Here is a 14246-nt window from a genome sequence, read left to right as displayed (position 1 = left end):
CTGGGATCGTGACCTGAGCCAAAGGCAGATACTTAACCAACTGAGCCACCCAGGTGCCTCTTGGCTGTTTATTTAAATAAATTTCTCCAAAATTGAGTAATTCCCCAGCCAAAATCTGGAGGAGGAGAGAAAACTAGTTTACTTAGGAGATATTAAAAAACAAATTGGCATTTTTATAATCATGCAGTTATTATCTAATGTTATCTAACACAGAAGATTTATACAAGGAAAAGAGTCAGCAATAGAAATTTGATTAAATGAAGTATGAGCTAGGAGTAAAAGTCTATCTAAGGTTTATAACGTGAATATTTAAGATTAATTTTACATACAACAGACCCCAACAAGATTTCAATTAAGCATTTTTTAATATTTTAGAATTAATATATCAAACTGATAAGGAAATATAACAAAATCTTTAGCATATTCATTCATTCAAGAATTTATTTATTAAGCACAGATTTTGTGTAAAGCATTATGCAGGATACTGAAGATATAGCTGTGACTGTTTAAAAATTACACCAAGGTGAAAGAGAACATGTGGAAGAGGCATCTGATCAAACTTGAGGGTAATGAATGAATGCCCTTAGCAAAAATATTTGAGTTGAGATTTAAGAGTTAAATAAGCTCCCCCAGAATGGAATATTACAGACAATTTGTATAAAATTCATTCAAATAATAAAAATAAATGTTAGAGGGCAAGAGAGTGGGGCTCCTGGGTGGTTCAGCTGGTTGTCTGCCTTTGGCTCAGGTCATGATATCAGAGTCCTGAGCTGAGCAGGGAGTCTGCTTTTCCCCACCCCCCTGCTCATGCTTGCTCACTCTATCAAATAAATAAATAAAATCTTAAAAAAAAAAAGGCAAGAGAATGAAGAAGTGTACAGATCACATGAGACCTAAAGGCTATACTAATGATTTTGCTTTTAATCTTAAGAGCAAAAATTAACCATTCAGGATTTTAACCAAATCAGATTTATGTGTTTGTTTGTTTTTAAGATTTTATCTATTTATTTATTTTAGAGAAAGAGAGATAGCATGAGCAAGGCAGAGGGGCAAAGGGAGAGGGAGAGAATCCCAAGCAGGCTTCACACACAGTGTGGAACCCAACTTGGGGCTCCATCTTACAACCCTGAGATCATGACTTGAGCCGATATTGAGAGTCAGATGCTCAACCAACTGAGCCACCCAGGCGCCCCTATCAGATTTATGTTTTGAGAAGACAACTTTGTTTAGTTCTAGGAATCAGATTTTAGGGAGACAAAAACTGACACGAAAGAGAGAGACCGTTCACTATTGCAGTAAACTAGATAAAAGAAGTAGGTGTGGAACTATAAGAAGGAAATGCGTAGATTTGAAAACTATTCAGGACATAGATCAACCAGACTTGATAAATTGGTTGATGATAGAAACACAAGGAAACAGAAAGTGTCTGGTGTGTGTAGCTGGATGGAGGCTGGTAGTATCTACAGAACTAGAGATTGCTGGATGAAGAACATGGAGGTAAGGGTTGGAGAGCTTGAGTTCATTTTGGACATGGTGAAAGCACCGTGTCTTTTAGACATCTGAGTGGACATGTCAGATGGGTGCTGCATATATTTAAGTGTAGCTTGTGGTACAGAGCTGCCTGTAGGATATAAATCTGAGAATGATTGGTTGGTAGGTAGAAACTAAAGAGATGGATGTGGCTGAAAGGACCCAGCCAGAAATAATGTGAGAACAGATCATGAATTCCATTCTTGGTGATCTGAGTATTTAAAGGCTAAATGCAAAAAGACAACAGAACCTGAGAAAGAGTAGCCAGAGATGTAAGAATTGAATCAGAAACATGTGGGGGTAGGGGGATGCAGAGACAGGGGTGTTGTTAAATCTAGCAAACATAATTTGTAGGCATAGAAACGATCAACATTTTGAGTAATTCTGAAGTAAAATAAAAGAGCATTTTATCATATCCCTTGATTTTGGTTACTTTAGAAGACCATTTGGTGGTCTTCCTGAAAGTTCCATAGAAATACATGCAAAACATATTATCTGCTTTAGCATTTTCTTATAATTAAAATTCTGTATTTGGGATATAAAAGGAATACTGAATCATGCTTCAGGGAACAATTTGTTATACAAATTCTCACTTCTAATAAATTGCTTAAACAAAAACTGGCAGAGCTAAGAGAAATAGAGTCATATTCTGTTTTCCTCTATTCTAACAGCTACCTGCCACTTATATTTTACCTTAATGAAGCAGATACTAGTGGTGATTGGCCCATATCCCTTTGGCATACGCCATTTCTCTGCACTGAGTAGACTAAGTGTATCCGTGTAATAACATTCCCTCTCCCTCCAGAGTAATCCTCAACCAAACACTAATGAAAATTGGTAAATATTCCCTCAATACTCCTGTCCCTTGCTCATCAAATAAGATAACTCTGAGCCATGCCCTGCATTGTCTCTCAGAGTTCCATAGCAGAGTTGAATCCCAGTTGCCCACTGTGTCATCTGCTCAATAGCACATTCTTTATTTACTTCCTCTCTCACTTTCCAGTCCTTCCTAATATCACCCCCATAAAAGATATGTCTCAGGGTCTGTTTCTTAGATTTCTGTATTTGTCAGGGTTCTCCCAAGAAACAAAACTAATAAAATGTATACATAGAAAAAGAGATTTATTATAAGAAGTTGGCTCACACAGTTATGGAGTCTGCAAATCCTGAGACCTGCAGGCTGAGTTGCCAAGCTAGAGACCCAGAAGAGCTGATGCTTTAGTTCCAGTTTGATTCCAAAACAGGAAAAAAGCTGATCTTCTAGCTTGAAGCCCATCAGACAGGAAGAATTCTCCCCTATTTGGGGAAAGATCAGCTTTTTTGTTTTACCCAGGCCTTCAACTCATCTGACGAGGCCCACTCACATTAGAGAGAGCAATCTGTTTCACTCAGTCTACTGATTTACACGTTGATCTCTTATAGGGACACCCAGGTAGCTCAGTGGGTTAAGTGTCCAACTCTTAATTTCAGCTCAGGTCATGATCTCAAGGTCATAGGATCAAGCCTATTGTTGGGCTCAAGCTAGGTGTGGAGCCTGCTTAAGATTCTCCCTCTGCCTCTCCCCATGCTTGTGCTCTCTAAATCAATCAATCAATCAATCAATCAGTCAAATCTTTAAAAAAAAAAAAAAAGGTTTCTCTCTTACAAAAATACTGTCACTGAAATACCCAGAATAATGTTTAGGCAAGTATCTGGGCCCCATGGTCCAGTCAAGTTAATACAAATTAAACATCACAGACACCCAAATTAACACAACTCTCTTCTCTAGAATCTCACTTTCTGATCTTTTTTCTCCCACTTTTTTTCCTCTGGAACTGAAGCTTGCTTCTATTTGTCAGGATGAAATTACATTTTGCTATATGCATTATATGGTCAAAGTTCAAAAGACGATAAACCTCGTTTTCCAGAATCATTCCGGCTCACACTTGTTACCCTGCATAATTGTCGACATTTTGCCTTCTCTTTTTGAAATGTTCTGCTTTGAAGAAAAAATTATACAGTCATCCTAGTCAATAACTGATTCCATAAATGTTATGGTGATAATCAAAAAATTGATGAAAGTATAATTTAATCCTTTATTAAATGATTTTTTTCCTACTGGTTAAAAAAAGTATGATGAATATGTGTCATATTTCGTCAAATTGTTCTTTTTTTTTCCCCCTTGGGTTATTTCACACTGAAATTTCTTACCATAATGTATAAGAAATCCCTGTTTGCAACCAGGATATTATTGTTGATTATCAAGAATTTATTTTCTTCCTTAGAGGATTAAAAAAGAATGTATTTAAAATCTGTAAATAATTTGTAAGTATGATATAAGATCTTCCACAGGATCCTATTTTACTATTCAGTATATGACAAATCTAAATAATATTTTCCTGAAGTAACCTAAAAGTAACATAAAAGTTAAACTGTTGATACATACTTATTTAATTGGTTCAAAATCAGAGAGTGGGTCTAACCCCAGGGTGGTTCAGATTTTCTATCACACTAAGGGAAGGGCGGAAGTAATCGTGACTTTCGAGCTGTCAGAGCCCATTTTGCTTATTGTTGAGGGTGCAGAGATAAGAGCAGGAGGCAGTTCCATGTTGGCTGGAATTCCAGGTAGTGTTGGCCACACAATGCCAGGACTAGCAAAGTCTCGTAAAGCAATGAGCATGTTTACATCGTCTCTTTTTTTAAGTTTATTTTCCATTTCTTCTATGAAATAGGTGTCTCTGTGTTGATTAAACAGTATTAAACATGGCACGAAAGCTATACATATTAATGTCTTAAGGTATTTTTGAATCCTTTTTCACCAAGAATGATTTTATTGTTAAATGGAAATTTAAAAAAATTATAACAATTATGTTGCAGTATATATCACAAAAAGTTAACTTTTAGTAATATTCTAAATAACTATTTCAAATTATTTGCTAACTGTACTTTAGAGCAAGCAACATGTGCTGGGTGCTGCATTACTGCATTTTCAAAAAGATTCTGCATATTGCTCATAGAGACAGTAGTTGATCCTGAGTTCTTTGATGGTTCTTTACTGTGAGTCCTGGTATTCCTGCAACAGAAAAGTGTTGTTATTCAAATGTACATAAATGCATTCAGTCATATTCACAGCCATCTATAAATAGTTGAAGAAACAATTGTATGAAATGCTTGATATTCATCTGAACCACATTTTGCAATTTCAGTTTTATACTCAGATTTCAGAAATTATACAACAGTGGGGCTCATAAGATATTTGGATATCTTTGTTAGCTTTCCATAGACAGGATGGTAGCTTCTTAAAATTGTATACTCTGTTTCACCAAATCTAAGAAATCCCTTGTAAATGTAGACAATAATATTAGAAAAAGCCTGAACACACACCATGATGTACAATTATGAAATATATATATTTATGTGTATTTAGGGACCTTTCTTAATATTCCTTTTCATTTTTTTTCTAGATACACCATCAGTTAAGATTATACCATCCACTCCTTTTCCACAAGAAGGACAGCCATTAATTTTGACTTGTGAATCCAAAGGAAAACCACTGTAAGTGATTTAATGAGCACTAAAGTTTTTCACTTTTTCTCCTATCCTGCTTTGATTTCAGGCTTTAACTGAAGAAATCCACTGTTTTTGTCTTTTCTTGGTGGGCAAAGTGATCTCTAGAACAGAAATCCCCTGAACCATGTCTTCATTAAGTATCTGTGGAAGATTGGTCTTTTACTTTGTCATCTAGTGAAGTTTCTGGGAAGGTTTCCAGCTGTGATTTTTTTCCCCTTTTATTTCTAGTAAGATATTTCAACCTGAAAGGAAAGTGGGCTTAATCAGTCACTGTTTACATCATGAGATTGATAGGCGTTCTACACAGAGCTGAACTTAGTTCTCCCATGAAAATCTTTGAAAATATTGAAGCATCCTCAAAATATCCCCAAGTTTTAAACTTAAATGAGAAATCATTTTCTTAAGAAGGGAAATCACATCTACATTTCTAATGTACCCCCTGTGAAACATAATTCGTGAATGTGAGATGTTCCAACATTTTCAACTGTAAAGTGATTTCATTATTAGAATATATAGGTTCTAATATCATTTCAACTTTAAAATTTTACTTTTTGACATTCATGTTTATAAACAACTAACTCATAAAAAATCTATTTTTTATGCAAAATTCAAGAGTAGATTACCCAATATGCATTACTCAAAGACCATTTGACAGCAATTTGATCTTTCTAATATAGTAACAGTCTAGGTTGAGCTGAAAGTCATTTTTTAAATTTTTTTTAAACTTCCAATTGATTTGCAATTTGTTTAAATTTTAATAGGAGGAATTTAATTGTTTTCCATGCAAAACTGTATGGGATAGCTTCTGTGCAAATCAAGTTAAATTACTAAAAAGGTATTCCTAATAATATTTTTTATTTAAGTATAGCTTTCTTATTATTACGTGAAGAATATTCTAAAAGAATATTAAGGGAGAAGCCTGAAATTTCAACTTCCTCAACTGTATGATATTATAATTTTAACACACTAAGTGAATTCACACTTTCTTTATCAAAGTTTTGATATTTTAAAACTGTTCTCTCTTCCAGTATTATTTTCTTTTCTTTTTTTTTTTTTTAATTTATTTATTCAACAGAGATAGAGACAGCCAGCGAGAGAGGGAACGCAAGCAGGGGGAGTGGGAGAGGAAGAAGCAGGCTCATAGCAGAGGAGCCTGATGTGGGGTTCGATCCCATAACGCCAGGATCACGCCCTGAGCCGAAGGCAGATGCTTAACCGCTGTGCCACCCAGGCGCCCCTCCAGTATTATTTTCTAAAGATGCAAACATACTGATTTAAAGAACATTCATAAATTCATCCATTATTTTTCTCCTATCTTTTAAGAAACATTTAAGGCATTTTAGACTTTGAAAGGAACAAACTTTTTCATAGTAGCTTTGCTACATATATTCTGTGCAATTCACTTTCCTAGTTCTTACTTTCTGATAAGCTTAAATTGCTTATAGAAAACATTTTTCAACTGCAGTATGCTGAGTGTGACAGTGCATTTCAGTCTTATAGCTTCAATAAGAGCTTTTGGCTACAAGTTCAGTACTCTTAACTAGAGAAAGAAGTGTAATAGACTCTAGTCACCTGTAGACATACTAAAATCCTAATTTCCTTAGTCCCGATTCTGTGTATGTCACAACAGAATTTCTTTCCTAACTTTTCCTTCCATCTCCACTCCTGTTGCTTTCACTTATTATTTCCCAAGTTAGTCTGTTCCTCCTCTCTCTATTTGCTTCTGCTTCTGTTGTCGTTTTGTTTGCTTTTTTCTTTTCTTCCTCCTCATAATCTCGGAGGTCAGCATTTGGGGACATAAAGGAATATGATCAGGATGAGGGCATAGCAAAGGAGTTTTGCTTTTACCTTTTCTTCATTGATCTGCCCCAAATTACATATCTGTACATTTGGAATATGTGTACAACATATACAATTAGAGGAGGATGGGAAATAGAATATTAGAATGCTTGGAAATAAATATACACCTGTTCAAATGGTATCCAATTACCTGTCAATTATCTACTCTTTGGTTCTATATCTACTTCCAATAGCAGAAACAGTGGGGTTTTTTGTTTTGTTTTGTTTTGTTCTAAAGATTTTATTTATTTATTTATTTGAGAGAGAGAGAGAAAGCAGGGGGAGAGGGAGAAGCAGGCTCTCCACAGCCCGACAACACGGAGCTCGATCTCAGGACCCTGGGATTATGACCTGAGTGGAAGGCAGCTGCTCAATCCACTGAGCCACCCAGGGATTGCAGAAATGGCATTTAATTTATGTGAATAATTAGTGTGTGAGGTGGAGGTAATTAGGTCTTTAGGTAGTCCATTTTCCTCAGCTCAACTGTGGTTGAATAGATGTGTCTTATTGTGGGTTTCTGTTTCAGCTACCTAGAAATAAGCTTGGATGTGTAATACTCCTCTGCACTGCAGCTGAATGAAAAGTACAGTAGCCTCTCATTTGTTTATTTCACTTAAGAATACAAAAGTTCCAGAAGTTTAGGAAATAGAAAATGTTACCTTTGTCAGAAGGATCCTGACTAATATCACTTTGGAAATAAAGGAAATAAGACTCCTTATTTTATGGAAAAGAAAACTAAAGCTGCTCAACAATGTTCACCAAATTTCCTATATTCATCCAGGTTTAATATGGATGATTCAGGATTTACACTCAGTTCAATCATTATCCCAAACGTATATTCTTTCAGCTATTTTCTGCTACTTCAGTTACTGAGTCTAAATTGTCACTTACATTAGCCTAAGCGACTTGAAAAACTGGGCTAATGTTTAGCACTGAAGATGAACCCTTGGAGCCTAACAGTGAAGAACTGGCTAGTCTCAAGAAATATTTTACTGTTGCCATTCTCTTTTATTGGACTTTTTTCTATATTTATGCGCTTTCTGGAAACTTACCAAATTCCTAACAAAATGACCATTTCTAGCAGGAGGTAATAATTGTATTAAAAAAATCCCTAATTAGTGTAATATCTTCTGGCGATTACCTTGTAAGCTCCATTAGGGTGAAAATGGTCATTCTATTCTGTCTTTATCCTTGTAGTTCCCAATGTTATATTCTGTATGCCACCATCTACGAATAAATGTTTCTCTTGTATACTCATTTGCAATTTCCTTTTTATCGTTTTCTTTCCTTGCAGATTGCCAGGCATTGATGTTAGAGAAATAACCAACTTCTTTGATTCCTTCCTGCCTTTAGACCACTGTTTCTCTTCTATTCTTCCTAATCATCTTAAAATCCACTCTTCAGCATTTTCAAAGTAACTATCATTTCTATTAAATGAAAGCATTAACCTCTTTAAAGACAGTGTAATTCCTAGCCTCTCTTTAGTTTTATTCTATCTCCAACAGTGCCAGATGAGGCAGACAGGACAAAAAAACAAGGGAAGACCGAAAAGAAATCATTGGATTTTCCCAGAAGGAAATCTTACTGATCATAAAGAAAACAGTCTCACTAGAGCAAAGAGAACAGAAGGCAAATTGAAATGGATTAATCAGGGAATTAGTAGGTGGTGGGGAAGTAAAGAAAATGGAAAGACCACCCATTTCAGAAAATGAATCATGAAAAGTAGAAAGGAATGAGAAAAGAAATGTGTGCCAAACAGAAGTTTAAAAAAATAATAGAGCTATTGTCTATATTTTAAGACAGGATCAAAGAAGCCTAAAGAATAGGAGTGAAAATGAAGTATGTGATATCACATATACCCAGGGGGCAGGTTCAAATTTCCTGTCTTACTCTGGTAATCACTGTCAAAGTTCTGCTCTATTACTTTGCAGCTATTACACCTGATTCCCCATTTTGTTATTTTGAAACCACAGTGAGAAGCAGCACCGTGGCTTAGCTTCTGATGGGCTATCCAAACACTTAATTCCTACCGTCTTTCCCATTTTGCCTGATCCTCCTTGAATGAGCAGGTGAAAATCAGAACTGGATAACAGATATGTGATTCCTTTTCCTCTCGTATCTTTAATCCATGATCAAATCTTCATTGTTTCTTAAAAAGTATTTGCCTGATACATAGCTTCCTGAAGAAATGAATTATTCACAGTTACTAGGCATATTGATAGTAGGCAAAATAACACCACTGCCTTTTGTATAAGTCATAAACTGATGGCATGGTTCAACTTGTCCTGAGACTCAGGCTCCTAACCTATCCTCCTGTATGCTAATGTTGTTTTCCTTGTTCTAAATGTGAGGGCCCCAGTGACTGTTTACGAACAATCATGCCTTATTTGCCTGCTTTGGACTGAAGCCTTTTGCTATTTTCCTATGGAACAGCTGCGTAACTTGGGCCAGGACCAAATTGTTCCACTTCACATTACTATAGAGGCATTGTATTCTTTCCTTAAAAGAGAGATTACTGTACATGTCTGTCTATTGTTTTAATTTGAGTTTAAAGTGAGGACAGAGCTAATGCCAACCACTTTTCTTTCAAGTCCCCAGAGTTTTTGCAACCTTCTTCTTTCTTTGGCTGAATTCCCAGACAGCTTTCAGGCAGCAGCATTCTCCTTTTATAAAAGTAGGGAAAGAAAAAAGCTGTTGCATTACATTAAAGTCATGACCTTAAAAGGTGTGGGGTTGCCCCCACATGCTAGAGTTAAAGAATCATCATTCCTTTTAATCAAATGTTTAGCACTTTGTAAATTTACTTCAGAAAAGCTATGGGACATTTTCAGTCAAATCAATGTGCATTTGGCATTTAATCTATAAAATACATTAATTATAGGTTTCGATAAACTTTTTTTCTGTGTATCCGGCATAATGTTTATGTTTTGCTTACTATTTCACCTTCTGGTAAGCACAGTTTCTTATGTCTTGGCGTAAATCTAGTATACGTAATTGCATAGCATATAACATGCCCTATTCTGTACAAGAAGAAAGATTTTAATCTTTAGGAAGACAGATCACATACCATATAACAACTAGTGAGGTGTTTTAGAGGAACAATTATGCATCCACTTTGAAAATGATCAAGAATTTAAGAAGAAATCTGATAAGAACATATTGATATATTTGATGCATTTTCCTATTAGCATAATAGATATTAAAAAATGAGATGCAAATTAAGGCTAAACAGTTTTATTATTTCAAGTCGTTTTCTCAGCCTATTATGACCTTTTTACAAAGCGTAGGTTATTTACTAATTGTCATACAATCTAATCACAGACAGAAGAAATGATAAAATAGGGGCGCCTGGGTAGCGCAGTCGTTAAAGCGTCTGCCTTCGGCTCAGGGCGTGATCCTGGCGTGCCGGGATCGAGTCCCACATCAGGCTCCTCTGCTGTGAGCCTGCTTCTTCCTCTACCACTCCCCCTGCTGTGTTCCCTCTCTCGCTGGCTGTCTCTCTCTGTCAAATAAATAAATAAAATCTTTAAAAAAAAAAAAAAAAGAAGAAGAAATGATAAAATAAACCAGGAGTTAAAGGAGGAGTTATCATCCATAATCAAATGTTTTAGGCCAAAACAGGACAAATGTGAATTTTGAAAAAACAGCACTGATCTACAATAATAGCAATTTCATATAATCTGACCTAGTGCATAATAGGTACTAGTTACACAATAGCTATTTCTCTCCTACCACGTATCTTAAAGAAAGTCATCTAGTTAATCATCAAGGTCTGTGTTTCTGTTCAGGTATAATTCCAACACTGTCATGCTCCGGGGTACTAAGAGTTGTGTGACACATTAGAAAGAAAAATACAAAACTAGGTTTGATTTATAAATCTGTGGATATCTGTGGCCTGAGTGGACTTGAGCAAGTCACTTAACCACCTGAAGTGTTTTATTTTTAATTAATAAACTACTTTTTTAGAGCAGTTGTCGGTTCATAGTGAAACTGAGTGGAAAGTACAGAGTTCCCAAATATCCCCATTACCACACATGCACAACACCCCCCGCTATGGACATCTCACAGAGCAGCGGTGCCTTTATTACAAACCATGAACCTACAGGGACCCATTGTTCTTACCATAAAGTCCATAGTTTACATTGGAGTTCACTCTTGTATACCAACTATTTTTTTTATTCTTTAAAAATAAAATAAAATCTAGTGAACAAACCATTTTAAAGATTAATGACAGTGTATATGAAATTTCTGCCTCCAAGTAATTTCATAGTAAATAATAACCATGAAGATGATGATAAATTACAATTTTGTCAAAGAGTTACATACAGCATATCTCACAAGTTTTAAACTTGGGAGTCTTAATTATATATTTAATACATATGCTAATATTGGACTGCTATGGCAATCCTGGAAACTGAGTTATCAACTCAGATTTCTTCCATGGCTCTGAAATTCAAGGTTCCAAGCAGAATGAACACAGAATGGTCTGTGACTTTCAAAAGCATGTTTGAACGGCAAAGATATCCATGCTAAAATCATGGCAAAACGGATTGAACAACATGGCTATTTTAGTTGAGGTTACACAGTAATAATGAGGTGCCAAAAGAGAGTCAGAGGCATGAACCCCTGTCAGGAGCAAAATATAATATAGTGAGAAATGGGAAACTGGAAGATACTGAGCCACAGGAGCAGCACTTCATAGTGTTAAGGTAGAAAAAGTTTTAGAATAATTGGAAAGGACCGGAGGGGTTAGAGAGTGAGTTCTGGTCCCACAAACATGGACCAGGCTATACTCTAGAGCAGTTCTGCTGGTATGAAAGAGACCACATGTTAGCAAGTTTTGACAGAAAGCCAAAGCAGGAAATTAAAAACCTTACACAACCAAAACCCAGCGAAAGGCTTGACTCATGGGTGGTTGACAATCCAGGGTCTGTGATGTGGAAGACCTCATTTTGATATAGTTTTCCAAATTCTTTTATGCTTATTGTCTTATTTAAACCAAACAAATATCTTGTTGGAAAAGGCTTACAGACTCATAATCATTTCTAGTTTGTAAATGAGGAAAATAAGTCTTGTGGAGGTTGCGTACCCTTTTCCAGTCACCCAGATGATAAGTGGTAGAATTGAGATTACAAACATGCTTTACAAAAATTTATGGGGCGTGCAGGTGGCTCAGTCAGTTAAGTGTCTGACTCTTGTTTTTGGCTCAGGTCATGATCTCAAGGTAGCGAAATTGAGCCCCTTCTCAGGCTCTGCACCAGTGCAGAGTCTGCTTGAGATTCTCTTTCTCCCTCTGCCCCTCTGCCCATTCTAAAAGCTAATAAATAAATCTTTGTAAAAAATTTTAGAAATAAAAAATAAAAGTAAAATTTTAACAACACTGATGGTTATGTTTTCTTATTTACCCAGCGTTTTCAGTTCTCCTATTTTATTGATTTTTCACAATAACCTGGTGAAGTTGGCAAGAATGAAAGAGTTCTGACAAACCACTAGGAGAGCCTATATTTCAATCAAATATGTAAAAAAAATGCAATTTATTTAACAATTACCACTTATGCAAGCCCAAACCTGTTAGCATATCTAAATATTATCTAAACAGTTTCTAAATATATCCAAATAATTTCTGACTAGATTTTATGATTAGGTGTGTAATAACTATTTTGTTGTTACACACGTACACACACACATATATATTCTTAAAGATTTTATTTATTCATTTGACGGGGGGGTGGGGAGCATAAGCAGGGGGAGCGGCAGGCAGAGAGAGAGAGAGAAGGCTCTCTCCCTGCTCTGCTGGGAGCCTGATATGGGCCTAGATCCCAGGACCCTGGGATCATGATCTGAGCCAAAGGCAGATGCTTAACCAACTGAGCCACCCAGATGCCCACATATATTTGTTTTTTAAAAGCAGATTATATTCTTAATTTTATGTATCTTTAAGATGATTAAGACTGTACATTTCACCTACAAGGCAATACCAATGCAAATGTAAAACCAATGCAATGAAATACAATGCCTTAGAAGGTGAGGGTATGGGCACGAAGTTAAAAGAAACACCCCTCAAAATTATGGGCTTTTTCTTTTTAAGTATTATGCTTAAGATATCACCAAAATAATTGGTGGAATAACATAATTGGTGGAATAAACAGAATGAGGGTGCTTACCATTTAGATACTATCAAAATGTTAGTCCTTGCTATAAAAAAGGTTACAGGACATTTAGATTGCTTTTTTGTTTTTTGTTTGTTTTTTGGGGTGTGTGTGTGTGTGTGTGTTTTTGCCTGTGTTCCGATATCTAGAAGATGCAAAATTGTCTTAATTAATTAATTAAAAGTTAAAAGCAATATACCCAGTTTCTTCTGCCATGTTTTTAAAGGTATAATATTGAGAAATTAGCTCTAAATTTTCGTAATTAAAAAATATATATATCCATGAGCTGTCCTTCCCATATGAATTTCTTTTCTGAGGCCCATATGGTCTTTTGCTTCCAACTCATGGCTTCAAAATTTAATCACACGTTGACTCTTTGGAAACACACAAGTGATTATCTTGGAAATGAGACCGAATATATTTGGTTTTGTTTTTGAAACAAGAAGCTGACTCTCGGTAATCTCCACTGCTGTTATTTAGGCTGGGCATCTGTGGTGTGTTGGGCACTCAATCATTTTCAATTAAATGTTCCTATGTCTTGCAAAAGTCCCATAAGAGCTTACAGAACCACGATTATAGATCCATAGAGGAAATGTACTTCTTGAACATTTCTAGGTAAGCAGTTTTCTTACAACAAAAAGCCAATTTTTTTGAGAGATTATGTAAATGTTCAGTGGGAAACTCTAACACAAAAATGTCTCAGTATGCTTAAGACACCATTGTGGAATGATGCTGTCTTATATGTTGATGAGATTTTTCAAGATGTGGACTTTTGAACACAGGGGTTTAAAAATCTGTGTTTTTTAAAATGTATTATGAGATTACATCCTGGCATTTTACTCTTTATTTAAAGATATATAAATATTGCATGCATGTTTATATAAAAACAAGTCATCAAAATGGTAATTGTAGGAAAATTGCAGAAACAAAAATCACTTAACATTAAAAAAATCTGAAATATTATACCTCATCCTAATTAAAGAAAATATTAACCCTTTGCTCAACAAGTGCCATTCAACAAGATTTGTCTTTTATCCTTGAAATTTTTTTCTGTGATATGTGTCATAATGTTAGAGCTAATATCCATCCCTCTGGTGGTCACCAGTCAGCTGAGAAGTAGATTATTCTGTGCCTGTGTTAAATATTTTGACTATGACTTATGTATAATATATGAAGGAA

General features: G+C 35.5%; 1 protein-coding gene across 3 annotated transcripts in view; it reads left to right on the top strand.

The window, feature by feature from the left end:
• CADM2 (cell adhesion molecule 2) overlaps nt 1-14246 on the top strand; it is a 1027113-nt gene that overhangs the window by 902753 nt on the left and 110114 nt on the right. For all 3 annotated transcript variants that reach the window (XM_044381110.3, XM_026489516.4, XM_044381128.3), the window contains exon 6: nt 4974-5064. In XM_044381110.3, the coding sequence (XP_044237045.1) occupies nt 4974-5064 (91 nt within the window). The remainder of the gene's footprint in view (nt 1-4973; nt 5065-14246) is intronic.

This window comes from Ursus arctos, unplaced genomic scaffold (genome assembly GCF_023065955.2).
Source record: "Ursus arctos isolate Adak ecotype North America unplaced genomic scaffold, UrsArc2.0 scaffold_4, whole genome shotgun sequence".
NCBI lineage: Eukaryota > Metazoa > Chordata > Mammalia > Carnivora > Ursidae > Ursus > Ursus arctos.
The sequence above is the reverse complement of the archived record's forward strand: the minus strand, read 5'-3'. Positions and strand labels throughout refer to the sequence as shown.